Here is a 27,947-nt window from a genome sequence, read left to right on the forward strand (position 1 = left end):
CCGGCCGGGAACGTGGACGCGGGTGAGAGGCCCCCGACCCGTGGCCCGGCCGCGCGGGAGCGCCGTCCGAGGCCCGCAGCCGAGGTGCGGGGCCCTTGCCAGAGCCTGGGAAACGATCGCGCAGCGCAGTGGGGTCTGAAAGCCATTTTTCCCCCCGCGAGGAATTTCTATAAGAGCAAGTAACGAATTTCCCCAGCTGGAGTGGCGGGGTGGCGAGTGGCGGGGGAATCTAGCGGAAAACAGGTAAGTTGGGAAATGTGACAGAAGGGAAATATGGAGGCCTGGATTTCCCGTAGATTGACCAAATAGGCCCTGGCTAAAAATCTCCTGCCTACACAGTTGCAGTTGTTTCCCAATTGCCCTGCCTTAGCGCACCCCATCCCACCCCTTACCCCTGCCCCAACCTGTACCACCCTGTCCACCATATCTTTTCTCAGGCTGCAGCTGAGGGGGTCCTTTAAGTCAGAACAGGACACTGTGCTCGGATCACTCCAGTAGCTCACCATCCCATCAGAATTCCGTCAGTGAGGGCGCCAGGGTGGCTCCGTTAAGCCACGGATTTTTGGTTTCTGCTCAGGTCATGATCTGGGAGTCCTGAGATGGAGCACAGCCCCCAGTCATCTGGAGCCTCCCTGCCTCCCACCAAGTAGGGCCAGGAGCCTGCTTGAGATTCTCTCCCTCTGCCCCTCCCCCTAGCTCATGCGTGAGCTCTCTTTCAAATAAATAAATTAATCTTAAAAAAAAAAATCAGTACATGGCGCAGACAAGGCTCCTTGCTCTCTGCACTGTGACCAGACAGGCCTCATTGTTGTTTTGGGATACAGGAAAGTACATGCCTGCCTCTGGGCCTCTGCAAGCCTGTTTCCCCTTCCTGGAAAGCTCTTTCTTCCCCCAGATGCCTGCATGGGTCATTCTTTTGCTTTACCCTGTACTTCTGGCAGTGACATCTAATCAGAGCAGCCTTCTCTGAACAACCAGCTGTGTAAAAGAAACCCCGCCCTTCCCTGCCTGTTCACCCTTTCTCTGCTTCAGTTTCCAGCACAGTAGTTATCAGCCAGTGACATTGTTTTATGGATTTGTCTGTGTTCCTCCTCTAGTAAGTTTACAAGAGCAGGGTTTTGTGCACCGGTACCACCCCAACCCCTAGTAGTAATAGGTTCTCATTAAATATCTGTTTAATGAATGGCAATTTCTAAATTCTCTTTTGAATTAGAGAATAGTGAGACTTCCTGTTGACTGTGATTTCTTTAGTACTCGAAACGGCTCCCAAAGGATAGCTAAAAGGTAAACTCTGCTGTCAAGAGCTTAGAATTTGGGGCAGATTATGCTCTTCTTCACTTTGCTTAGTTGAACCTGAAGATCCATAACCCTGGACCTGTAGTTCATTCATTGAACAATCAGATACTAGTTGAATGCATGCTGTAGGCCAAGCATTGTGCAAGACCCGGAAGGGGCGGGGTCCTCAGGGAGCTGGTAGTTGGCCAGAAGGGACAGAGGCCACAAAGTAAGATGAAGAAGGTGGACACATAACACCCGTTAGTGATTTTTGCTGGAAATTTCCTTTAGGAAAATGAGAACAGAGAATCAAAACAAGATTTATTGACAGTAGTTGAAAAGAAGCCCGATTTTTTTTTTGTTTTTTGTTTTTTTTCCCCAGACTTGGAAGTATTTTTTCAAACATGTTAATTCAGCACTTTCTTAGTTTGCACATATATTTTACTTAAATTTGAACTGGCTTGTCCTTCTGATGATTGGTAGTTACTTAACATTAAAAGTGCTGGGGGCTTAGAGTGGGTGATAGAACTTCAGGATATAGTTGCTAAGGGTTCTTCCATGACTGCTCTTCTGATATCTGTGATCCCCTCCCAGCCTGATGTATGATCTCATGGTTGTGACCAAAGTAAATGACACTGGTTCCTAAAAATAATGGTACAGCTAAAGATCCTTATCAATGACCCTTGGGCCAGGCATGTTCAGGTATTCAGAGAGTTTGGGATTTTAGCGAGGTAAGCCAGCGTAAATCCTGTCTATTACAGAATGTTCTCAGGAGAATTGGAGGGCAGCCCTCTAGAATAAAACAATTTATGTAGTGAAATGTATACGTGAATAACAAAGTATCATGAAAACTTAAATAGCTCATGTCAGCTCAGGTTTAGACAGGGGGCTACAAACCTGTCAAAAACAAAACAAAAGAAAAAATGCATCTCCGTTTTTAGTGCTTTTTGGATTTCAGAATTGCAGACCAGGAGCACCATTTATTGAGAGGAGGACTCTGCTGGATGTTTTTTGTCTGATTTCTCCCCACAACAACCTCTGAATCTGCTGTTTTTATTCCTGTCTTCAGGTCACAAAGGAAAAGTTCAGAGAGGGTCTAGCCGAGATCAGTGTGACCTCTAGTCTGACTATCTCCACGACACTGAGCAGTAACGTGACGGCTTTGCCTTTGCGCAGACTCTAGATACTCCCAGCATGTGCTTCCAGCCACCATCATTGCTCACCCAAACCATGGCAGCAGCCTCTGCTGGGTCTTCTTGCTTCTGCTTGTGCTGTGCTCCACTACCCATACCTGTCCCTGCCCCCAGACTCTATTTTTTACACAGTGTCAGAGTCATCACTTAAAACATAAATCCACTCACATCCCCCCTCTACTTAGAAAATGTCCAGTAACTTCCTGTTGCAATTGGAATACCATCCATTGGTTCTGACCATGACTTACAAGGTCTGTGTGCATGGCACTGACCCCTCTGACTTATTTCCTACTCTTTCCCCCTCATTCACTGGGCAGCAGTCCCCTACTTTTTGTTATCCCCTCCAAGGCCATGCTGGTTCCTGAGATACACTTCCCCCATATCTTGGTATAATGGACTTTCTCATCATTCAGTCTTCATTTAAAATTGCCTCCCAAAAAAGGTCTTTTGTGAGCACTATGTTTAAAACCGCCTCCCCCTTATCTGTCTCTGCCTACCAACTCACCCTCCTATGCCACATCCCTATTTAATTTCATTATAACACTTCTGGCCATCGGGTCATCATATGTCCACTCCTGTTACCGATTTCTGTGCATGGTCATTTTCTGTCTTCCCTCAGTGGAATGCAGGTCGGGTGTGAATTTGTCTTGTCCACATCTGGATACTCATTGTCACAATTATGCCTGTCACTTGCTAGCCATCCATTGAATAAATGAAGAAAGGATGCACGGAAAACAGCAGATGAAGAAAAGGGAGAAGACGAGGGGGTTTTGCAGTCAAATGCTCTACCCCTGAGCTATACCCCCAGACAAGGGGGTTTTGAGTAGAATATTTAATTTTAATGAGTCATTCTTTCATTTTCCTATACACCATCCAAGTGTTCAGCATTTCCTGCTTGCCACTGGGTATTGATGATACAAAAGGAGTAAGACATAGAACCTGCTTCCCAAATTGCTCACTGACTGGGCTGTTATGGGAGCTGGGCAAGGTGGAGTGGTGGGCCCTTAGAGGAGGGCTGGCTGCCCCCCCAACATCAAAGAAAATGTGGGAGCCTCACAGATGAGTGGGAGTTGCCTGGTGGACTGAGGGTGCATATACTGCATTCAAAAGCAAAGAGACAAGTATGTGACAAGTCATGCAGGTGGGGAAGGTCTGTAGATATTCATTCATTGATTATGGAGCCCCTATTCTAACAGCCTGGCCCCATCCCTGTTATAGCTCATGGTCTCTTTTGGAAGACATCAGTTACATAAGCAATTGCAGGAAAGGGGACAAGAGCTGTTGTGGAGCACGGGACCACGACCTCTTCCAGGGTATCTGGGAAGTGACATCTGAGCTGAAATCTATAGGAAATAGGAATTGACCAGACGAAGGCAGTGCATGGGGTATAGTCAAGAGCATTTCAAGGAGGCAGCCTACTGGACAGAAGCAGTTAGAGTTAAGAAGTAGTCAGGGGTAGAGGTGTTCTTTTGATAACTATCATTGTGTAGGTGGAATTTAAAGCCTTAAGTCTAGAGGGAGTTTGTGTTACTAGAGCAGAGAGGAGATCTAAAACAGGGCCCTGGGGCACTAGACTATTTAGAAGAAATAGTCTGTTCAGATCCTTTGCCAGTTTTTTAATTGGATTGTCTTTTTGTTGTTGAGTTGTAAAAGTTCTTTATATATTCTGGATACTGGACTCTTATCAGGTACATGAACTAAGGTATCCCTTTCTTTAGATTTCCATTTTCCTCATAGTGTTCTATGTGACACAAGTGTTTTTATTTTTTTTTTTTAAGATTTTATTTATTTATTTAAGAGATAACAGAGATCCAGGACCCTGGGATCATGACCTGAGCTGAAGGCAGACGCTTAACCACCTGAGCCACTCAGGCGCCCCTGTTTTTACTTTCAATAAAGCCCAATCTCTCTGTTTCCTTTTGCTGCTTGTGCTTTTGCTGTCATTGCAAAGAGTCCACTGCCAAACCCAAGATTCTGAAGATTTGCCCTTATGTTTTCTTCTTAGAGTTTCATAGTTTTGGCTCCTATATTTAGATTCTGTATTTTTTTAGATTTTCATTATGACTTAAATCATTGCTACCCTCTTGGTCTAATGAGACCCATAAACTAGGGTCATAATTTACCCAGGTAAATTTACCTACAATTGACTAATGCAAACTTTAAAGGGAAGATTTTTGGGATTTCATAGGGGAATCTGTTTCTGTATAGTGAAATCTTTAATGATTTCATAAACTTCACCTTACGTATGTACTCCCGACCTTTTTCTTCTCAGCATGAAGAATTCTGATTCTACTCATGTAGCTCAAGCAGGTGGACAAACCCGTGTCTGACCCTCACTGGAAGCAGAGAGCAGAGTAGAAGAGAAAGACCCCTTTCCTTTTTTGGCCAGTTGAGTTTTGTTTTGTTTTGTTTTAGTTTTTTTTTTTTTTTTAATTTATTTGACAGATCACAACTAGGCAGAGAGGCAGGCAGAGAGAGAGAGGAGGAGGAGGCAGGCTCCCTGCCGAGCAGAGAGCCCGATGCGGGACTCGATCCCAGGACCCTGAGACCACGACCTGAGCCGAAGGCAGAGGATCCAACCACTGAGCCACCCAGGCGCCCCGGCCAGTTGAGGTTTTTTTTTTTTTTAAAGATTTTATTTATTTATTTGACAGAGAGAGATCACAAGTAGACAGAGAGGCAGGCAGAGAGAGAGAGAGAGAGAGAGAGAAGCAGGCTCCCTGCCGAGCAGAGAGCCCGATGCGGGACTCGATCCCAGGACCCCGAGATCATGACCTGAGCCGAAGGCAGCGGCTTAACCCACTGAGCCACCCAGGCGCCCCCGGCCAGTTGAGTTTTAAAAGTAGAAAGTTTTGGAGAAATTCACTTGGTGTGCACATCATGAAGGGAAAAGATTTTGTAAGAAAGTCTTCTCTGGATTTATGTGGGGCTGAGATGAGCCTTAGAAAGAAGATTCTTCTTATCCTGTTTTGTCTCCTACATTGGATTGGGAAAATCAGGTTAAATATGTTCTGTGTCACTTTTTTCAAACATCTCTTCTGTTCTAGGTTACTAGAAGAAATGGCCAATGTGCGTCCACCAAGTTTTTCTATAGAAGAACTTAATATATACTGTCAGAAGCGCAACTTGGTACTTAAGTATTATGAACTGTCTAAGAAAGGACCTGCACATAACTTAAAGTAAATTGCTATTTTTTTAAAAGATTTTTTAAATAGTATTATCTCCACCCAATGTGGGGCTTGCTCTTAAACTCCAAGATTCAGAATTGCATGCTCTACTGAGTGAGCCAGCCAGGCACTCCAAATTGCTTTTTAAAAAGGTATATCTCTATAAAGTATGAACTGCAAGAATGGCAACTCTGACACAATTTTGGAGTCAATAATTTAGCTCTACAGCAAAGATGATGTGCTCTTCTGCTGTTTGTGTGTCACTGCTTAAATTCTATATTGAACCGGTTAAAACCTTCAAGGTCACGGGAGGCAGTGTGATTGGAACACTTGTCCTTAGACAATGCATGAATTTAATAACATTTTGTGAATATTGTCTTTGTAATCAGGTTTACATTTCAAGTTATCATAAATGAGAGAAAATATTCAGAAGCTGAAGGTAAATCAAAGAAGGAGGCCAAAAATGCTGCAGCCAAATTAGCTATTGAAAAACTTAACGAAGAAAGCAAGGTGAGTAAATGCCCTTTTAAACTTTACTCTGGGAGAAAACACCCACAGACAGAGTAAAGCCATTCACAGGTTCTCTTCCATTCAGAAGTTCAGTCTTTTTCCACAATTTCCATTTCTGTAGAGCCCTGAGTGAGAGGTTCATCTAGGAAGTAGTGGGCAAAGCCTGCCAATATCTATTGAGAGTGCCAGCAGTAGCCACCGTCTCTGAAGTTGAGTGAGTGGGAAAGGCAAAGGCAAGAAATGAACTGGCAGGAGCTCCCCCACTGAGGAATGGAAGGACAGTGGGGAGGAAGGACAAAGAGATGGAAGGACTGTGGGGAGGATGACAGATGAACAGGACAGGTAATGGAGATCTAACATTCGTGGAATTGGTTTCTCAGAGGCTGAGACCAGAGTAAAGAGTACAGAGAAAGCTATCTGAAGAGATTCCAGTGGAAAGTGTTTCTGAAATAAAGGAAAACCTCGATGCAGATAAAAATAACTCAACAGATACACAAAAATACAGAGCTGCCAAGAATGTCAAGCATTGGGAAAGTCCTGAACTCTAGGGATGATGAAAAAATCCTATAAGCATTGAGGCAGATAAAGGAAATTATTTAAAATTTTAAATTTTAAAATTTTTAAATTAAAATGTAAAAATGAAGAAAAAAATAAAATATCTTGCTGTCCACAGCATCGTTTCAAACCACAGGATAACAGAGAACTGGCAATAAAATGAGACAAGCAGTCATTTACATGTGGGACCAAGGAAGATCTTTTCTCAGATACTGAAAATCTTGAAAACATTGACTTTTAAGATACTTCCCTGAAAAGTCTTCCTCAAGGATGTCACCCTTGTAACAAAACTGGGAAAAGTAAATCTGGCAAAATACAAACTCACAAAATGTTAATGAGCCAGAAAAAGCAAATCAAGAAGTTAGGAAAGGAACAATAGAATGCCTTCCCCCCCCTCCAAAAAAAAGCAGAAGAAGGAAAATAACAACAAGGCCAAACGTTAATGTAAAAGAAAATCAAGAAATAATAAAGAAGGTCCATAAAGCCAAAAGGTAGTTCTTTGACAAGATTAATAAAGTAAAAAAACTTTGGACAGGGTTTTGCCAGATTAGGAAAAAGGTACAGATAAGAATGGAATGAATGGTGCTGTTATATTACTCTTTCCCAATAAAGTGTGATCCAGGATAGCTTTACTTGTACATTGGCTATCTTGTTTTTTGAGATTTACAAAGCCTAAAATGAGGTAGACAGTGTTACAGTATTTTGTATGGATAAATGAGGAAGTTGACTACTTTGTTATTCTGTAGGAAACTATAAAAGGATGGTTCCTTTCCTATTGTTATCTTTTTTTCTCATGGATTTTTTTCTGGTAGAAAAAGACATAGACTTTTACTCAAGAAGATAGTAGACTAGGGCAATACATAAAATCTAAGTTGTCTTTCAAATTATTCGTAGTAATTTTATTAGAGGAAATAAAATGGCTAAATCTTTGTTTTCATCTGTATTAAACAAGATTTTTTTTTTCTTTGTAGGCAGTTAGTTCTTTATCACTGACAACAACAGATACTTCAGAAGGACTAGGAATAGGATCCATTGAGAATTTCATAGGCCGTTTGAATAGGCTTGCCCAGAAGGAAAAACTATCTGTAAATTATGAACAATGTGAACTGAACGAATCTGGGCCAGAAAGGTGAGATGTAGTTCATCTTTTCCTTCTGTCTCATTGTATCTAAGCAATAGAATGGGGTTGTTTTCATGTCTAATTTTCCAGAAATATTTGTCCTCCTTTTTGGGGCCTTTTGCATGGAAGGTTTTATATGACTTACACACAATTGGTCTTTTTCATAATTAAAATATTTAATTGCTGAAGATGGGACCCATATACATTAATGGATCGAATCTGGGGAATCCTTTATTTCTGAGGTATATCTGGATGGTTTAGTCTGCAGGAGACCTAAGAGAGAATGGGGTGCCCTGCTGGGGAAGTGGTGTGTGGAGATGGTCACAGGTCACAGTGGGAGTGGCTGTGTGACAAAGACTGGACCACAGGTATAGGTACAATGACTCTTTCACCATCGTCAGATTAGAGAGCCATTTGTCTAGGTGTTTGTCCTTCAAATTCAGTTAAATGGTGTCACTTTCTAGACAAATATCACGTCTTAAGAGAAACGGGTTTTAGCCATAGGCTGTGAGGAGACCCAGATTTAAGAAATATGAAGGGTGGGATGGAGGAGAGCTTCAGAATTGCCAAGACTTTGGAAGTGAGGATAAAGAATGGGTAGGAACTGGTAAAAACAAAAAGCAAATGAGCCTGAAGGAAATTGCTTCTTGGCTACAACCAAAAAAATCTAAATGGCAAATAGTCCAGATAACCACTTCAGGATACCGGCCTCTGAATTGACTCTGAAAAGTTATGGATTTTGAAAACTCTGATGGCTTTTAGGCCAGAACCAGGAAGAGGAAAACAGAAGAGTATTCTTTGGCATGGAAGAATCCACAGTGAATTGTGTGAGTGGATCTCAATAAAGTAGGAGGCTGTTCTATTGTTTCAGAGCTCACCTGTTTGTTTCCTTGGGATTAAACACTCTGATATGAGTTACCTAAAAGAGAGAAGACATCTACTTAAGGGTGCCTGGGAGAATGGGAGCCGTACACACCACCCAGTCTCTCAATCTAGTTCTGCCTTCAGGGTCCAGGAGGGAAGACTCACCCTGGTTGGGTGTGTTTGCCTCCATGGCCAATAATACTGGAATAATTTTGAAGTAATATATAGTAACTCCCTGAGGCTTACCAGGTCCATTGCTTTTCCACCTTAAATAGAGTTCTTCTATATTGGATCCTTGCCTCAGCACAAATATTCTTACATCTCATATGAGGAGGGCATGGACTTCATGGAGCTCTTGCACTATGGGGATTTCCTTAGGTCTGGGGACATATGAACAGGGAGCAGAATATCCTGAAGTTAGAACCAAATCTCTGATTTGCCCATTCCTTACAAAACACCGTAACCTTATTGTTTCTCCTGTAGAAGTCCTACTTTCCCAACGTAGGCTTTTTCTTTCCATTTGAGCATCTCTGAAAAATTCCCCAGATCTCTCTTCCTTCTCTACCTCTGTATCTTTTGACCTTTGAGGAATTTTTAAAAATCCCCATCAAGTTCCTTTTTCGCCAGATCTTTCGGCAAAGCAACAAAGAGAAGTTACCTGAAAAATGCAAGCGGAGACATCAACCAGTCCTGGTTATTCTAGCAAATCGGCCAGCCGTCTTATCAAAAATTTATATGCTACAAGATACAAACTGTAAACCTACCCATTAAGTTAGGGTGATTTTAAGGTCTTTGTTCAGCTGTGTTTGTTTCCAAATCCTGAGTTAGATTTACTGTTTTTTGTTTGTTTTGGTTTGTTTTTTGTTTTTTGTTTTTGTTTTTTTGGTATTTGGGTGAATATTCTTTATCGTTTCTCCTAGATTTTATTATAGATGCAAGATTGGACAGAAAGAATATGCTGTTGGCGGAGGTGCTACTAAGCAGGAGGCAAAACAGATGGCCGCGAAATTTGCATATCAGCAGATAGAGAAGACCTCCATGGTATGTACTGCCTTTGGATTTAACTTATAAATTTTAAGATTCTTTTTGAAGTGGATTTGACCTAAGACTGCATTTAGATGATGCCAAGACAGCCAGTCACAAAGCAAAAGGATTCCTCCATTCTGTGTTTCATCAATGAGCCACGAGCCATGGGGCCATGAGACCCCAGAGAGCAAAGTTCTGTTGGGTGCTTTGGGTTCTTTGAAGGTTTTATTTATTTGAGAGAGTGAGAGTGAGTGAGAGAGAGAGTTTGGACGGGGTCGGGGGAGGGCAGAAAGAGGGGGAGAGGGAGAAGCAGTCTCTCACCCTGAGCAGGGATTTTGATGTGGGACTCGATCCCAGGACCCTGAGATCAGGACCTAAGCCGAAGGTAGATGCTTAACCCATTGAGCCACCCAGGTGCCCCCAGGGTTGTTTTTTAAATCTAGATCAAGCATCCATAAATAAATCTGGTAGTTAGCACACAGAGACTGAAATGTGTGGAGAAGTGATGCATTTGCTCTTAAAACTCCTAAGGGGTACTCTTTCTTTCAGAAAGAGGACTCAGCAGCATCCAGTGATTCTTGGACTACTTTGTCTAGTGACTCCGGAAACAGCGCTTTGGTGAAAAACATATCGTAAGTGTGGACAAACAGCGGTGATATTTAACAAATTTAGATTGCTGCCTGAGAGGTCACATTTTTATGAAAATGCTTAATGTTTAAGGAGAATTTAGAGAAAAAAATTCTGATCAACAGAAGATAGGCAGCATTGACCAACTAATAATGATCCCCTTTTCTTCTAGTGCTTCTAAATCACCACTTGGAAATGATTCCTCACCAAATGCAACAGAAAGAAATTGTAACAGCAACAGTGTCAACACTTCTTCATCTCCTCTGGTACAGTATTAGCCTCTAGCTTCCTGATAATCTTTTTCTCCGTTGTGTTTCCTCATTTAAAAATTGCCTCCAGTCCTCAACCGTAATTTTTCCACTTTTATCTTATACACTCTTGTTTCCTATTAATATGTGGCAGCATTTTGGCTTTCTCCTTTCTTTTTTTTTTTTTTTTTAAGATTTTATTCATTTATTTGTCAGAGAGGGAGAGGGAGAGAGAGCGCGTGAGCACACAAGCAGGCAGAGCGGTGGACAGAGGCACCCAATGAGGGACTCCATCTGAGGACCCTGGGATCATGACCTGAGCCGAAGGCAGGGGCTTAACCGACTGAGCCACCCAGACGTCTTTCTCCTTTCTTTATTAACCCCCGCTCCTCACATGCAAAATTCTTCCACTCTTCGCTTGCGTCTTCCTCTCCCTACTCGCTTTCATGTTTCCATATATTCCTGTGATCTTGGACAGTACTTCATAATGTCCTTTAATATTTAGTCTGCTCCTGTTTAAAAAAAAAAAATCAGAACTAATTTTTGTGGTGACAGTTCGTGTTGCACAAGTGCCATATTTATAACAAACTTGAAACAAATCAATAAGAAAAAGAAGGGCAGCTCAGAAAAATGTGGAGAAGGATCTGAACAGAGCAATTCAGAGAAGAGATACCCAGATAGGCAACAAAAATATGAAAAGATGCTTTACTGCATGGTAATAGGGAAAATGCAGATCAAAACAGCAGTTAGGTACTTCTTTAAACCCATCACCGTGGCAAAATTTGAGTCTGGCGATACTAAGTATCACAGAGCTGTGTTCCCGATTGTAACGACCATGTGCTGTGGGTGGAAGTATAGGTTGGTACAGTTTGGCCATATGGAGTGAAGCGGAGGGTGTGGATGCCATGCCTTCAAGCAGTTCCATTCCTGGGGATGTCTCCTAGAGAAGCACTCCAATGTAGTACAAAGAAACATATTTCTTGCAACCTCATTTGTAACAGGAAGAGACTTAAGAAACATTGTCCATTAACAGCATGGCTACATTAATATACTGTAGTCATCACACAGTGGGAAGTGTTCTGAGCTCATAAACTCAAGAGTTTGACGCTCCTCCCTCCGTGTCAACATATTCAGATTGGTAATACTACAAAACCTACCAGAATAAGAGTGAATATGAATAAGGAATAGCTATGTGAAAGTAACTTTTGAGATTTTGAGAGTGACGATTCCTCTTTTTTTGCTAAATATTAAAATTATTAATTTGTGCTAAAAATGAAATTATTAGTATTGCCATTTTTTTTCTTTTTCTTCTTTTTTTAAGCATTGCCGTTTTTAAAAAAAGATTTTATTTATTTGTTTGGCAGAGAGAAAGACAGCGAGAGAGGGAACACAAGCAGGTAGAGTGGGAGAGGGAGAAGCAGGCGTCCCACTGATCAGGGAGTCTGATGTGCAGCTCCATCCCAGGACCCTGGGATCATGACCTGAGCTGAAGGCAGGTGTTTAATGACTGAGCCACGGAGGGGCCCCTAGCATTGCCATTTTTAACTGATGACCAGATAAGAAACACTTGGGGAATTATTTTAGACTGGATCCCTGAGCTCCATCTGAGTCTTTAGCACTGTAGAGGACTGTGATGCACGCCTTCTTATTTACACCCACTGGCCCAGGGGGATCACCAGGGGGGCTGTGGTCTGTCCTGGGGGAATCAGTGCTTCTGCTGAACTTGCCCTGATTGCTTTTTTGTCCCCCTCCCCCACTGCCTTATCTGTCTAGTTGCTATAACAGTGAGAACTTCGATCTAGCCAAGTAAACTGAGAAGCAGGGCTTGATGAGAATACCTAAGTTGATGAGGCTTGTTCATCTAACGAGCCAGAAATATCACAGAACCATTTAGAAGCACAGGAGGATAAAGCAAGATAACTGATTTAATCATCTAAAACTGTTTTTCATTTCCTTTTGTTCCAGAGCAATGTCAGAAGTAGTGAAAAGAAGGTGAAAAGGTGGGTATCGTGATGCAGTGCCCGTATTTGGAAATGAACTTTTGTTTCAGACTTAGGTTGTTAACTTTATTTACTAGGTCTTCAGTATTTGTAGAGTACTATATACCCTTCTTTGAGTGGAATTTCAGAAGTAGAAAGCATGGTTAAGGATCCCAAAAAAGTTTGAAATCTATAAACAAGTGATTTTACATATGTAGAGAAGTCTTTGAATTTATGTACACACTGCACTGTAGAGGAAAGGGCCTGTGGGGGTATCACTAGAGACATTGGTTAAGGGCATTATTTTGGACGAGGCTGACAGAAGTGACCCTGGAGAGGCACTTTCCAGAGAACTGCATTATTTTGCAGACAGGCAGGTAGGGTGGGGATGGTGTAATGACTTGGGTAAGAAAAGGAAAAGATCAGAGGTTATGTTAATAATGATGGATTGGTTTCTGGAACAGAAGAGAAAAACAAGGATATAATCTGAGTCATCAATGAGGACAGGACGGCAATAGGGGCCATAATGGGCCACCAACATATTCTGAACCAGAGATGTGTCAGGGAACGATGATTCCTGATGTGGGTGTTTAGGTGGAGGCAGGAGAGGTGTGTGGAAGGTGATCTGACATCTTGGTTATCATGGCAGTGATGAGGGGTGAGGAGAATTTGCAAGCCCGACTGTACAGGAAGAGTGGACAGGATTTGAGGGAATAGAGTTGCAATAACAGGGTGAAGAAGAGGCAAAGGAGAAAGGATTTGAAGATTGGTTCTTGTGGACGAGACACAGATGGAAATCATGGGCACTGATGGGGTTAAGGAAGTTCAAGACTTGAGGGCTTAGGGGGAAGATAGCAATTTGAATATGTTTAGTTTTCACTGGGGTTTGCACTTCCCAGAGCACATGGCTCACCACCCTCCAGGAATAAAGTACAAAGACCAGGAGCAAGGAGATCTGTTTTCTTTGGTTTTGAGTCTGTACGGGGAAAAGGAGAAGCTGGTAGATCACCAACATTGAATGTGGTAAGGCAAAAAAAAAAAAAAAAAAAAGGAATCAGGAAAGGAATGAAAAATTATTAGTGGACAGAGGAGAACTGTCAGTATACTGTTTTATAAAAGAAAGGTTAACACGTTCTACCCTGTAATTCTAATAGTGGACTCACAATATAAAAAAACTAGTACATGACATAAAGTTCTCTTTTATTTGAGTTTTATATTCTTCTCTTAAATTTTAGAACTTTGGCACCTACCTTTAACTCTCCTGTGAGCAAAGGAAACAAGCACACTGTGGAAGAAAGGTAAGAGGGAAACCTGTAAAAAAGATCTGTTTAAGGATATGTTTGCTCATTGGACAGATCTTCTGAAGGGACTATTGTACACCAGCCAGATTAATTCTATTTCTCTCTGAACAGTTAATTTTTTTTTTTTTTTTTTTTGGTATAGTCAGACCCCGAAAGGATCATTATCTCTTGGAGAAGTAATGTTTAGATGAATCCAAGTGGAATGTGGTAAATGTAGATCTGCGTGATACTTAAGTGAGTTTCTCTGACATCCATGGAAGTTTTTAATATTGAAGATAAATATTTCTTTAAGCCAGTGATTTTTTTCCCAAAAGACCCCCAAAGGAATCGAAGTAGATCCACTCGAATCTGTTTTCCATTTTCCAGCTCCATTCCAGATTTCATGTTGAAAAGAGTTTCCTCTTGTGATAGATTATGTGTTTGGGTTTAAACAAAATATCAAAAACAAATGTGAAACCTATTTGCAACAGGAGGACACTGACCTCATATATACCTGGCACTGTGCTGGGCATTGGATCTAGAGCAGGAACAAATAGAAACAGCTTCCACCCTCACAGAGTTTTGTGGGGATGATAATTATGTGAAAAATCTGTAATTATAATCTCTGGTCAGAGGTGTGAAGGGAAAGCAATGACATGGTACAAAACAGAAATAGGACCCTTGGGTTTAGTGTGAGGGGTGAGGCAAAGGCTTTCTGTGGGGTCACCCATGTGGGGGCACCTGGAGGATGAGTTAAGCACGGGGAGATGGGGTGTGTGGCTTCACAAAAGCAGAACATGCAGAAAAGTGAAGGTAGGAGAGTTGTGTGAGTGTTCAAGGGGCAGAGGCTGTGTGCTTGGAGTGTGGTGAGCAAGGGCGCCATGCCACTGGACAAGCTGGGGAGGGAAGCACGAGACCCCTTGTAGGCTGTCTAAGGACTTCCTGGGGTTTGCTGAGAGCAGAAGGGGGCTGTTGGACCATTTAGGCAAAAACAAAGAGACATGTTCAGAATTTCTCACCCTGCTCGCTGTGTGGCTCATGGACTGGAGTAAAGCACGGAGAGGGAGTGGAGTGTCCGAGCCAGTACGGTTCTGAAGGAGCCTGATGGGATCTTGAACTGGTGTGAAGATGTTGGAGATGAGGAAAAGTGGGCACACACCTGTGATGTGTTTGGGGAGTAGAACTGCCAGGGCTGAATGATGGAATGTGGGGCAGGAGAGAGAGGGGAAGACCAGGTAGTTACAAACGTAGGTAAGCTCAGAGACCATGCTCATTTCTCTTATGATAGCTTGGTGGTAGCTGGGGAACCAGCATGACCACGAGATATGTTGGGAGCAGGAGCGGGAGAAACTAAGACTTGGTGCTTGAAGAGTTTCACTCTTCTTATTTAGAAGGGAGCGCCATGTTTGCTATAACCTCTATCCAGCCGGTGACCTTAAGGGCAAGTGGAAGGGTGGGGTAGGGGCGGGGAGAGGGCCATGACCACAGAACTCAGAGTAACAGAGGCGTTTCTCTTTTCAGGTTTGCTAATGATTTTACAGAAATAATGCCAATTGGCTTAGGCGGATATGGTCATGTTTTCAAAGCAAAGCACAAAATTGATGGGAAGATTTATGTTATTAAACGTGTTAAATATGATAAAGAGTAAGTACATGTTTGTTTCTTCGAATGAGAAGGTTTGTCAGCAGTACAAGCTAGTTGGTACCCATCCCATTTGTCTATTATTGCATTATACACCATGTCAAAATGTAGTGGCTGAAAAAGAACAGGTATTATTATCTGTCACTGTTCTGTGAGTTGGATATGTTCGTCTGGGCTATCCCCACACGGGATCTGTTACGCATTTTTAGTCAGAAGTCATCAGAAAGCTTGGGGGTGCCTGGGTGGCTCAATGGGTTAAGCATCTGCCTTTGGCTCAGGTCATAATCTCAGAGTCCTGGGATCGAGCCCTGCATCGGGCTCCCTGCTCAGCAGGGAGTCTGCTTGTCCCTCTCCCTCTGACCCTCCCCCCACTCATGCTCTCTCTCTCTCTCTCACTCTCTCTCTCCCTCTCCCTCTTTCACAAATACATAAATAAAATCTTTTGAAAGAAAAGAGTCCTCAGAAAGCTTGGCCAGGGATGGGAAGGGGACATGGGCTAAGGAAAACGATGTGAGCAAAGGAGAAGCAGGCATGGAGTCCTAGCCACTCCTCATCTCAGCCAAACAAACCTCCTTCCTGTGCCATGGACAATGCCTTGCAGTTGAAATCCCTCCATACCCACCTGGTATCAAAACAAGACTTTTTCTTTCCACGTTGGGGTGTGTGTGTGTGTGTTTTAAGGATTTATTTATTTATTTTAGAGAGAGGGAGAGAGCGAGAGAGAGAGCACACACAGGTCAGGGGATGGGGGCAGAGAGGGAGAGGGACAGAGAATCTCAAGCAGACTTCATGCCAAGCATGGAGTCTGACATAGGGCTCGATCCCATAACCTGAGCTGAAACCAAGAGTCAGACGCTTAGCTGACTGAGCCATCCAGGTGCCCCTCTTTCCGCATTGAAGTGTTATTCCTTACATTCAGTAACTTTTTTTTTTAATGGTAATACTTAACAATGATAAGGATATAGTATCTTGGACATTTTTAGTGGCTTCATAAATTAGTATAACACAGTTATGAATATACTTGGAATATTTATTCACCATGACACACGGGTTTCCGGTGTGGGAATCTATTCTAAGGATATTATCCAAATGATGGAAAAAGTTGTACAAGAAGATGTAAATCACAGTGTCATTTATAACAGTGAAACATGAGAACAAATCAAATGTCCAACAATGAAGAAGTGATTAAGTATGTTCTGTTCTCTCCCCTGCTCAATGGCAAAACAAAGTGGCTCAGTGGGTTAAGCCTCTGCCTCTGGCTCAGGTCATGATCTCAGGGTCCTGGGATCGAGCCCCGCATTGGGCTCTCTGCTCTGCTCAGCAGGGAGCCTGCTTCCTCCTCTCTCTCTGTGCCTGCCTCTCTGCCTACTTGTGCTCTCTTTCTCTCTGTCAAATAAATAAATAAAACCTTTTTTAAAAAAAGTGAGGCTTATATACTGAAAGTATTTACACGTGAAATGGTATGATGCTGGAATTTGCTTCAGAATAATCCAGGGGAGATGAGGAAGTGAGTAAGAGCATAGATGAAACCAGATTGGCCAGGAGTTAATAACTGTTTCATCTGGGTGATGGCTAGGTAGCAGGTCATGATACTATTTGTTCTAATTTTTTGTACTTTTGAAATCTTAATGAGAAAGTTTTACATGATATGTATAGATTACATAGATTGTGTAACAAGGAAAATGTAAAGATAACCTGTTATGTGAAAAATAGGATAAAAATTATATACTATAATTATAAGTATATAAAAATATGTATGAAACGATCTCTCTGATATGAGGAATATGAGAGACTGGGTGGGGGGTCATAGGGGTAGGGAGGGAAAAAAATGAAACAAGATGGGATCGGGAGGGAGACAAACCATAAGAGACTCTTAATATCACAAACGAACTGGGGGTTCCTGGGGGGTGGGGGAAGGTAGGGAGAGGGTGGCTGGATTATGGATAAGGGGGAGGGTGTGTGCTATGGTGAGTGTTATGAAATGTGTAAGCCTGATGATTCACAGTCCCATACCCCTGAGGCAAATAATACATTTTATGTTAATAAAAAAGTCATTAAGTTAAAACCAAAAAAATGTGTATGAAGAAAGATGGTAAGAAACAAACCAAAATAATCACTGATTGTATTAGGACTGTTAATGTATGAGTACTTTTTCTTCCTTTATTCTTATAAATTTTGTGTCATGTAGGTATAGAACTTTTCAAGTTAAAAAATGGGATTATAAAATGTTTTCTTACCCTCTCTCACCCTTGAAATCTCAAATTTAATAATTCCGTGTAGTGCAGAATTTTGCTCTTGATCCCATATCCATGTAAAGCTCCCACACGTACAGTGTAGTCTCCCTTTCTCGGCATAGGAGATCTCCTTTGTCTATTTTTGCTACACACTGAAAATTCTGATTTGCGTTCTTCAAGTTGCCTAGATTACCCTTGCAGCCCAAACAGGGTTGGCTTGAGAAATCCAAAGTGATTTTAACACAAGTCTAAACAAAATATGATGTGTGAATTAGTTACCAAGGTTTGCATGACTGGCATTTCGGAGACCACCACGAATGACTTTTAAATTATCTGATACTTGGGATTAATGAAGTCACCGCTTCTTCTGTTATGTTGAGAATGAGAACAGCTGCGTATTTTCTGTGTGTTCAGTCTTTCCTTTGCAGGGCTCCTGGCTTCCATTTATTTTTATTTTTTAAAAAGATTTAATTTATTCATTTGACAGAGATCACAAGTAGGCAGAGAGGCAGGCAGAGAGAGAGAGGAGGGGAAGCAGGTTGCCTGCTGAGCAGAGAGCCCCAAGCAGGGCTCGATCTCAGGACCCTGGGATCACTACCTGAGCCGAAGGCAGAGGCCCAACCCACTGAGCCACCCAGGTGCCCCTCCTGGCTTCCATTTTAAACACTCAGGGTGTGGGAACCAGGGCGACCATTGAATAAGGAAGCACATGTAGCTGTCTTGTTACTGGACTTGTAGTTTTTACAGGGATGTATAATGACACTTTTCTCTTCCTTATTTCTTTAAAGGAATAAGGTAGAGCGTGAAGTAAAAGCTTTGGCAGATCTTCATCACCTAAATATTGTTCAGTACTATAATTGCTGGGCTGGGGAAGATTACCATCCTGAGGACAGCGTAAATCCTTCAAGGTAACTACAAAGAATTCTCGTAGCTCTAATAGGATGGAGGAAACTGTTATTTATGAAGTGTGGGCCACCAGTTAAGGCCATTAATTAGTACTATCACAACCACAAATTCTGTTTTGGACGCTGTTATGTCTCTATTCACCAGATAAGGAAATAACGAGCAATCTTTTCATGGCTCCTATTCCTTGCTCCTGACTTGCTTAAATTTTTTTTTTTAACTGTCCTCAGCTATTTTCAGAACCTCAATGTGTAGGCTTGCTCACGTGCCCCAACCTCAGGCCAGGCTGTAAACGCAGCTTCATGAAGAAGGTTTCAATGTGTTGTAGATGCTACAGCTGGCAGCCTGTCCTCAGCTTCTAGCACTTTCCTGTCCTTCTCAGAGGCCCCTGGTTTGTGGAGTGCAGTCAAGTGGGTGGAGAGTCTCTCTCTTTTTAAAATTTAAATTTTTTAAAAATTTTAAGTAGACTCCATGCCCAACAAGGGGTTTGAACTCACAATCCTGAGATCAGGAGTCACATGCTCTCCCGACTGAGCCAGCTAGGTGCCCCAAGGAGTCTCTGTTGAATACAGTCACACCACTTATGGTGGAATGGTGGGCAGTGAAAATAATTGTAAGACTATGAGCTGTGATCGGGGTACCCCGCTGGGTATCACTCATGTTTTGTCTCAAGCCCTTGACAAAGGACTGGAAGGTTCTAAAAACCTGGCATGTCCCTCTGAAAGCCAGCCAGTGTTTCTTGAGGACTATCCTCACAGAAATCCTGAGGACATTGAGGTCCTGTTCATTTATTGACTCCCGACTCCAGCCCCAGCCCCACCTATGGTAGAGAGGTAATTGAGAGCTTTATCATTAGTTTCGGGAGTTACTGACCACCAGCATACAGACAGGACTTCTTCAGCTTTTAGCAAATTCTTGGCTTTCTCTTCCTATTTTCTAGCCAACATAAGTTCAAAGAATATAAGTTAATATTGAGGCCAAGCTAGTTGAGAAAGCAACATAAAAGCATGGTTAGCAGACTCAATCCTCACGGGTATGTCATAGGAATTTATTGGCACTACTCTTTGAGGACATTTCCTTATGCTGTTTTCAATTTGTTTTGCATGTATTTCTCTCACTAAACCGTAACCCGCATGATGGCAAGGATGGCATCTAACTCATTTTTTCATCTCTAGGTGCCTGTTCTAGGCCTTCCACAAAACAGAACTCAGTAGGTTGATGGTAAATTAAAATGTTCCAGAATTCTTTTATGTAGTGGTGAACTTTGGTTTTCTTTAATTCCATCGCGTTAATGTTCTTATTCCTATTAGCAAAGGTGATCCAGGATCCTTCACCATTAAAGAATGGTCAGACTCATACTTTATAGTTCACAAATAAAGCTCTGGACATTTGGGAACTTAGGATTTAAATGAAAAGATGACTTATTATATTTTGATCAAGTTTGTTATATTTAGATTTCTGTTTTGAGACATATTTGGGGATTCTTAAGGAGATAAAGTACAATTTTAAAAAGAAAGGTTATTTTTTATGAATTTATTTTTATTGCTGACTTGTAACGTACTGTGAATTTTATATCCAGACCAAAGATTAAATGCCTTCTCATCCAAATGGAATTCTGTGACAAGGGGACATTGGAAGCATGGATTGATGACAGAAGAGGCAAGAAACCAGACAAACCTTTGTCTCTGGAATTATATGAACAAATAGCAGAAGGTGTAAAGTATATACACAGCAAAGAGCTAATTCACAGAGACCTTAAGGTAATGGAAAATGTACTTTTCAGATTTGATAAATATGATATAGTCATTTTTAAATTTACCTTCTCTAGTTTTAGAATTGATGGATAGTCCTGAAAAATACTAAATCCTTTAAAGTTAGAATGGATCTAGAACTTGCCCCAAATACCATTCCATAGCAGCACACAGAAGACCTCCAGGACAAATGAATTTATCGAGACAGTCAGAAGGAGTCCTATAGGCAGGAGCTCATTTACTTCTGCTGCTATCTGGCCGCTCATCATACTCTGGGTGCAAGTACCAGTAGCTTTCGGAAGCTGAACATCCGTGTGCAGATGGTTACCATGGCTGGCACACCAGTGGGCCGCTCTGTCCCTGCCTCTACCGCTACTCAGGCTTGTTTGGCAAGCAGAAGAGACTCCCGTGACTGGCTTTGGGAAGGTGGTTCTCCTAATTTCTTTTTTTTTTTTTCCTTTAAGATTTTATTTATTTATTTATTTATTTGACAGAGAGAGAGAGAGAGAGAGAGATCACAAGTAGGCAGAGAGGCAGGCAGAGAGAGAGGAAGAAGCAGGCTCTCCGCTGAGCAGAGAGCCCGATGTGGGGCTCGATCCCAGGACCCTGAGATCATGACCTGAGCAGAAGGCAGAGGCTTAACCCCCTGAGCCACCCAGGCGCCCCCACCTTTAAGATATTGTTAAAGGAAGATGGAACCAGGGGCACCTGGTGGCTCAGTTGGTTAAGCGTTTGCCTTCAGCTCAGGTCATGATCCTGAGGTCTTGGGAGGGAGCCCCAAGTCAGTCTCCCCAGTTGGTTGGGAGTCTGCTCTCCCTCTCTCTGCTCATGCATTCTCTCTTGTGCTCTCCCTCTCTCTCTCAAATAAATAAATAAAATCTTCAAAAAAAGAAAGAAAGAAAGCAAAAAAGATGGAACCAGGCGGATTCCAACACAAAGGCCTCAAGCCTCCAGCTCCTGGGGGCAGACCAAAGACACACTTTTATGGGCCAATTATTCCCGTCTAAGCCCAACAACTCTATATCCAGGGGCTTCTTTTTCTCAAGAAACTTTTAGCTTCATTCCTCATTCCTGGCTTATCGATGAGCAGGATAAGCAGACAGCCAAGATCCATAGAGACGAGGTGCTTCTGCGGGATCCAGAGTGATCAAGAAGGGCTATGTAAAGAAACTGAGACCAAAGAAGACAAACAGAAGAACAGGTCGAGCAAAAAGTACAAAATGACAAAATATATATTTTTAAGTATTATATTTTTAAGCAATGTCTACACCCAACATGGGGCTTGAACTCACCACCCTGAGATCAAGAGTCTCATGCTCTACCAACTGAGCCAGCCAGGCACCCCAGGAATAGCATAATATTAATCTCCTTATCAACAACATTCCTGTTTTCATGGTCTTTAGAATGTTGGTCAGTACCACCTACAAAATTATGGAATAAAATGAACAGTCCCCATTCTGTCCCCCTCCCATTTTTTTCAGTCTGCTTAGAATATTACATACATAGACAGAAATACTTAAGTGCTAGTTATCAGCTTTCAGTTAATGTGGCCTGACCTCAAGGACAGAAGCGGTATGTTTGTCAAGAAGTTGTCAGGGGGCTGGAGAAATTGACATCGAGGAAGTCCCCAGGAGAAATTCTGCATAGGATATCTTAACAGCTTTATCGAGAAGAGACTCATTCTGAGAATCTCAAACTTAGAGATCTGAAGGGCTTCTGCTTCAATCCCCAACAGATTCCTGGACTCATATTTGCAATATTTCTACCAAGTCGATGTCCAGCCCCACTCCCTGAGATGGGGACTCTCAAATTCCCATTTTTTGGACCACACTGTTAGTATATTAGGATATCTTAAAGCAAGCCTTTTGGTTGTTTCTATGCTCTAGTACTGTGCAGAGTAGAATCTACCTTCCACTAAGCATCTCTTCAGATAATAGAAGGCAGTTAGGCCCGAAGCCTTCTCAGGTGATTGAGAAGTCCTTATGTCCTCAGCTGGTTCTTTAAAGACCTTTGGTATTAAATATCCTGTTTTGGGCTACCCATGTAAGGGTAAATGCCTTATAAAGAAATATAAAAATAGCCATTGTTAAATATGATTTGGAGATGTGACAACAGTCTGTTGAATTGGTACTTATAAATTAAATATTGGGTTTTTTTTCTGTAGCCAAGTAACATATTTTTAGTAAATACAAAGCACATAAAGATTGGAGACTTTGGACTTGTGACATCCTTGAAAGATTATGCAAATCGGACAAGTAGTAAAGGAACTCTTCGATACATGAGCCCAGAGCAGGTGAGATCCCTTTCCTTTCTATGTATTTTTCACTTCTTTTGAATTTTTAATTCTAGAGATAATAGGTGCCTCTTGTAAAATTAAAACAGCACAGAACCATGTAGAATAAAAATGGAAAATTCTCTTTAACCTTCCCTTCTACTCCTGCTCTTCTCATAGAGTCTTGTTTATCCTTTCAGATAATCTTCTCTGAATTATAAACATATATAAACACAAATATGTATGTATATAGAGCCTTTTTTTTTTCAAAGATTTTATGTATTTATTTGACAGAGAGAGAGAGATCACAAGTAGGCAGAGAGGCACGAAGACAGAGGGAGAAGCAGGCTCCCTGCTGAGCAGATGAGCCTGATTCAGGGGTTGATCCCAGGACCCTGAGATCATGACCTGAGGCGAAGGCAGAGGCTTAACCCACTGAGCCATCTAGGTGCCCCTAGAGACTTTTTGCATAAAGATATAAGGACATGCTTTTACAAGTTACTGTAATGTTGTTTTGTGACTTAATTTTTTTCACTCAACAGTGTATCCTAATCTTTCCATCTCAGCACAGGTGGATCTGCACATTCATTTTACTAACTACATTGTATGCTGACCTATACCATCATTAATGTAACTTTCCTTCTTGATAGTTATTTAGTTAGGCTGTTAGCAAGTTTTTACATGTTTTCCCCTTTATCTTTGACTCTAAAAACAAGTATTTCCATCATCATCTGTGATAGGTTCCTTCAAGTAAAATTATTGAGTTGAATGACATTTCTTTTTTTCTTTTTAAAGATTTTATGTATTTATTAGACAGAGGGAGACACAGCAAGAGAGGGAACACAAGCAGGGGAAGTCAGAGAAGGAGAAGCAGGCTTCCTGCTGAGCAGAGAGCCCGATGCAGGGCTCGACCCCAGGACCCTGGGATCATGACCTGAGCCAAAGGCAGCTGCTTAATGACTGAGCCACCCAGGTGCCCCTGAATAGAATGACATTTCAAGTGCATTTCAGAATTGGCCAATACTGTGAAATCGGCAGGCTCCTTCCCCTTGTTCAAGTCCTCTCTCAAGACAGCCTTTCCGGGTAATCCTATGGTAACCGGTGACTCCCAGTCTCATAGGGGCATACAGAATATCAAAGATTTATTTCTCACCCCCGTAATGTGTTGGCTGCAGTCTGGCTGTGGTTTGGTCCCACGTGTCTCCTTCATTCCAGAGCCCAGACTGAAGGAAGCATCCTATCCGTATCATTGCTTTCCTCATAGCTGGGGGCCATGGCAGGATCTCGTGGTGATTGGGCAGGCTCTGCCCAGGAGTGGCGTACATTACTAACCATCATGGCCCTGTGCAAATTGCATGGCCCAGCCCAAGGGGAGGAGATGGCAGGTGTCATCCTTTCACTGCCCAGCTGGGAGCAAAGATAGACCTCCCTGAAGGCCATGTTTATATTCTTCAATGAAGTTTCAAAATATTTTTTTTCTTCACCAAGACCACTTATATTTTTAAAGCATTTCCCTCAATATGTATAGTGTTTTGCTATGAAAATGGGCCTCCTTGTATCTAATTGGTTATTAACAAGGCTATTGATTCTAAGACATTTTTATTTTTAATTCTGATAAAATACATATAAAGTAAAATTTACCATGTTCTCCATTTTTAAGTGCACAGTTGAGTGGCATCAAGTATATTTACATTTTAGTGCAATCACTTCCACCATCCCTCTCCAGAATTCTTTTCATCTTGCAAAACTGAAACTCTGCACCTCTCAAATAGCTCCACATTCCCCTCTCCCTCAGCCCTGGCAACCACCATCCTGCTGTCTCTATGAATATGTCTGCTCTAGATACCTTGTGTAAGTAGAATCATGCAGTATTTGTCCTTCTGTGACTAGCTTTTTCCATGCAGCATAATATTCTCAATATTACCTATGCTGTAACATATGTCAGAATTCCCTTCCTTTTTAAGGCTCAACAATATCCGTACAACAAATTGTATGGATAGATCACATCTTGTTTGTCTCTTCATCCATCAGTGGATACTTGGGTTGCTCCAGCTTTCAGCACTAGTGAAAATTGCTGTTACGAACCTGGTTGTCCAGCTATTGATTGTGAATGTTTGTCTTGTATGTAGATTTCATTACTCTAGGAGCTTGTATGTTTCGGTTGATACTTTATTATCTATTTTTCATCTTTTTGATGTTTGAGAGTCTAGATTGAAGAGGACATCCACCTGTTCTCTTTGGGGACCATGTGGCACAGAGATATAATTTTTTTGTGGAATGTGAAAATGGAAGATAACAGGTGGCTGATGGCTCCCCTTTAACTCCCACTTTTAAAAATATCTCCTGCACCCTATATTGCAGTCCTAAATATATTTTTTAAAAATTCGTTCATCATTGTGCTTTTCTTTTTTTTTTTTTAAGATTTTATTTATTTATTTGAGAGAGAGTGAGAGAGAGAGAGAGAGAGAGAGAGAAAGAGAGCAAGTGGGGGGGAGGGTCAGAGGGAGAAGCAGACTCCTCACTGAGCAGGGAGTCTGACCTGGGACTCGATCCTGGTACTCCAGGATCATGACCTGAGCTGAAGGCAGTCGGTCAACTGACTGAGCCACGCAGACTCCCTGTGCTTTTCATTTTCTTAGTGGTTTTTAAGTTGAAAATCATTTTGTTAGGGGATGATTTATATACCATAAAATATATATCTTAAATGTACATTTTTGACAAAGGCACATTCCTTTGAAACCCATAAGCTTATGAAAATGTAGAACACTGTCCTCACCTGGGAAAATTCCCTCAGGCCCTTTCCAGTCCATCCCTCCTTCCCAGAGGAAATCAGTGCTCTGATTTCTGTCACCACAGAGTAGTTTTCCCTGTCTTGAGCTTCATATGAATGGAATCATACTTTATATATCTTTTTGTATTTGATTATTTCACTCGAAGTAATGTCTATTGGAGAACTTCTAGTTGTTGCTGATGCCAACAGGTTATTCCTTTTCATTACTAAGTACTATTCCATTGCCCTGATAGACCGCAATGTGTTTATCCATTCTCCCATGGATGGACATTGCTTCCAGTCAGAATATTAGAAATGCATCTCTATGAGCATTTGCATGCAAGGCGCTTAGTGAGAACTGTTTTAACTATTTTACCTGCTGCATCTTATTTATTTATTTGTTTGTTTATTTATTTATGGTGCATCTTATTTAACACCATAGTTGAACTCTGAGGTTGAAACTTTTGTTATCCTCATTTTAGGGTTGAGATTATTCTACCCTTGACAGTTAATTTACATGGTTGATGCAGCTCTTAAGTGACAGCATTGAACCAGGGTAGTCGGGTGTTGCTAACAAACAATGTCTTGTTACATGATATAAGATATCTTGGTCAAATAACTTTCTTGGCTTCAGAAAACATGGATCTTTACATTGGGTGAATAATGAGTGTAAACATATCTTGGTCTTTTTAGATTTCTTCACCAGAATACGGAAAAGAAGTGGATATCTTTGCTATGGGGCTAATTCTGGCAGAACTTCTTTATATATGTCCCACTCTTTCAGAAACAATACAGGTAACTAATCTCACGAAAGGAATTAAGCAACAAAAATTATTTGCAGTCATCTCCAAAGTGCTCTATGGTAATTATCCTCATGTGAGGATTGGCTTGAATATATTCGTGTTGACTGAAAAAGAAATACGGATTTTATCTTTTCCATGTTTGGGCAACCAAAGCTTTTTGTTTAAGACTGAAACCTTTGGTCTTCTTCCAGAGGTGTGTACACCTCATAAAACGACAGCTGTTTCTTACTTGAGTCAGTCAGTAAACTTTTATTGATTGCCTGGTTTGTAAAAGACACTGTGCTAAGTGCTACAGGGTTATAAAAATGGATGAACCTTGCTCTAAAGGAGCTTATATTCTAGAAAGGAAAATAAGAGAATGCTATGCATGTTTTGGGAGAAGACATGAAGCTTTGTGGAGATGGCTAGGACAGAGATCTTGCTAGCTATAGGGATTTCGGTTTCATGGGGGTATTTAATCTGGGCTTTGAAGGATTGGTTCACTTCTAATGACCCAAAATAGAAAGAAGGCAATTCCAGCCTTCAGACAGCAATGTGCAGAATGTGGGGATAGCAAGCAGTGGCATTTTTATTGGAGTATATAAGTGACAAGGAAGTGATGGTTGGTGGCACTGGAAAGACATGTTGGGGCTGGACGAAGGCAAGATGATGGTCTTTCTTATGGAGGCAATGGGTTGCTCCTAAAGGCATTAGGCAAATGGATAGCTTGGTCTGAGGCTCAATAAAGGGAACTTGGCTGGAGCCAACAGCCTTCTCTGTACAACTGGGTAATGAAACACCTATCACATAGGATTCCAAAAAAGATGAAGGGAGATAATGCATGTGATGCCCTTAACACTTCAACATATCATGTTGTTAAGGATGGAGCAAGGTGGGGAAGGGAAGTCCTGCATGCTTCTTGGCTAAGAAGCAACTTTGGTTTTCCTCCCAAGTAAAGAATTTCCTAATGATTTTATATGTTTTATTTTCAGATTTTTAAAGCGCTAAGGGATGAGAAGTTCCCAGATGTGTTTGACGCCAGAGAAGTAAGCACTTGAAAATAATCATAATTTTATTTATTTCAATGTTCTATTTCTTAGTATTGACTCATTATCATTACAGAAATTTCTTCTGCATAAATTACTGTCACATGATCCCACAAAGCGACCTAATGCTTCTGAAATACTGGAGACTTTGAAGGAGTGGAAAAATGTTGCAGTGAAAAAGGAACGAAACACGTATTAGAGCCCTTTTAAAAAAAGTATCCTACTTTGGATATTGAATTTTTCTGTAACTGTCTAAAATCTTCTAGGAACTACTGATGGTATTTACCTTCTATTTTAATTTTTCCCTTAATTTTTCACTACATTTTAGGAAGATTTGAATTTTTTTTAACTTCAAAATCATTTATACATTTGCCTTATTTTCCTGGTTTATCTCCTTATTATAAACATAGGGAATCTCTCAAATTTTTTCTATCTATTAGTGAATCAATCAATTAATAAATGTTAAGTGTTCATTCTTTCTGGGCCAAAAAATATAAGAAGATGTTTCCCTGTCTTAGATAGCTAACCAGCTCATTAAAGAAATATGATATCCATAAAAAGATAAGTGGTTTTCTGATTTTGGAAAACAGTTTGGTCAAATCTGGTTAGGTTGAAGGTTTATATACCCTCAAAGCCATCAATTCCAATCCCATGTGCATGCCTACAAGAATGTTCATAGAAAGTCTGTTTGTAATAGCCAAAAG

At 41.4% G+C, this 27,947-nt stretch overlaps 1 protein-coding gene and 1 non-coding gene across 2 annotated transcripts; one reads left to right on the top strand and one right to left on the bottom strand.

Annotated features, from left to right (window-relative positions):
• LOC111158436 (eukaryotic translation initiation factor 2 alpha kinase 2) lies at window positions 1–27,947 on the top strand. The gene is made up of 16 exons (XM_022520452.1): window positions 1–243; window positions 5,516–5,647; window positions 6,025–6,145; window positions 7,672–7,829; window positions 9,605–9,725; window positions 10,260–10,342; window positions 10,510–10,603; window positions 12,551–12,585; window positions 13,800–13,862; window positions 15,366–15,488; window positions 18,508–18,627; window positions 20,202–20,382; window positions 22,538–22,666; window positions 26,109–26,210; window positions 27,190–27,243; window positions 27,320–27,947. The coding sequence occupies exons 2-16, from the start codon at window positions 5,529–5,531 to the stop codon at window positions 27,440–27,442; spliced, it is 1,626 nt and encodes a 541-aa protein (XP_022376160.1). The 5' UTR covers window positions 1–243; window positions 5,516–5,528; the 3' UTR covers window positions 27,443–27,947.
• TRNAK-CUU lies at window positions 21,641–21,713 on the bottom strand. The gene has a single exon. It is a non-coding gene; the product is annotated as a tRNA-Lys (tRNA).

The sequence above is a fragment of the Enhydra lutris genome, unplaced genomic scaffold, assembly GCF_002288905.1.
Source record: "Enhydra lutris kenyoni isolate GAN:26980312 unplaced genomic scaffold, ASM228890v2 scaffoldscaffold59, whole genome shotgun sequence".
NCBI lineage: Eukaryota > Metazoa > Chordata > Mammalia > Carnivora > Mustelidae > Enhydra > Enhydra lutris.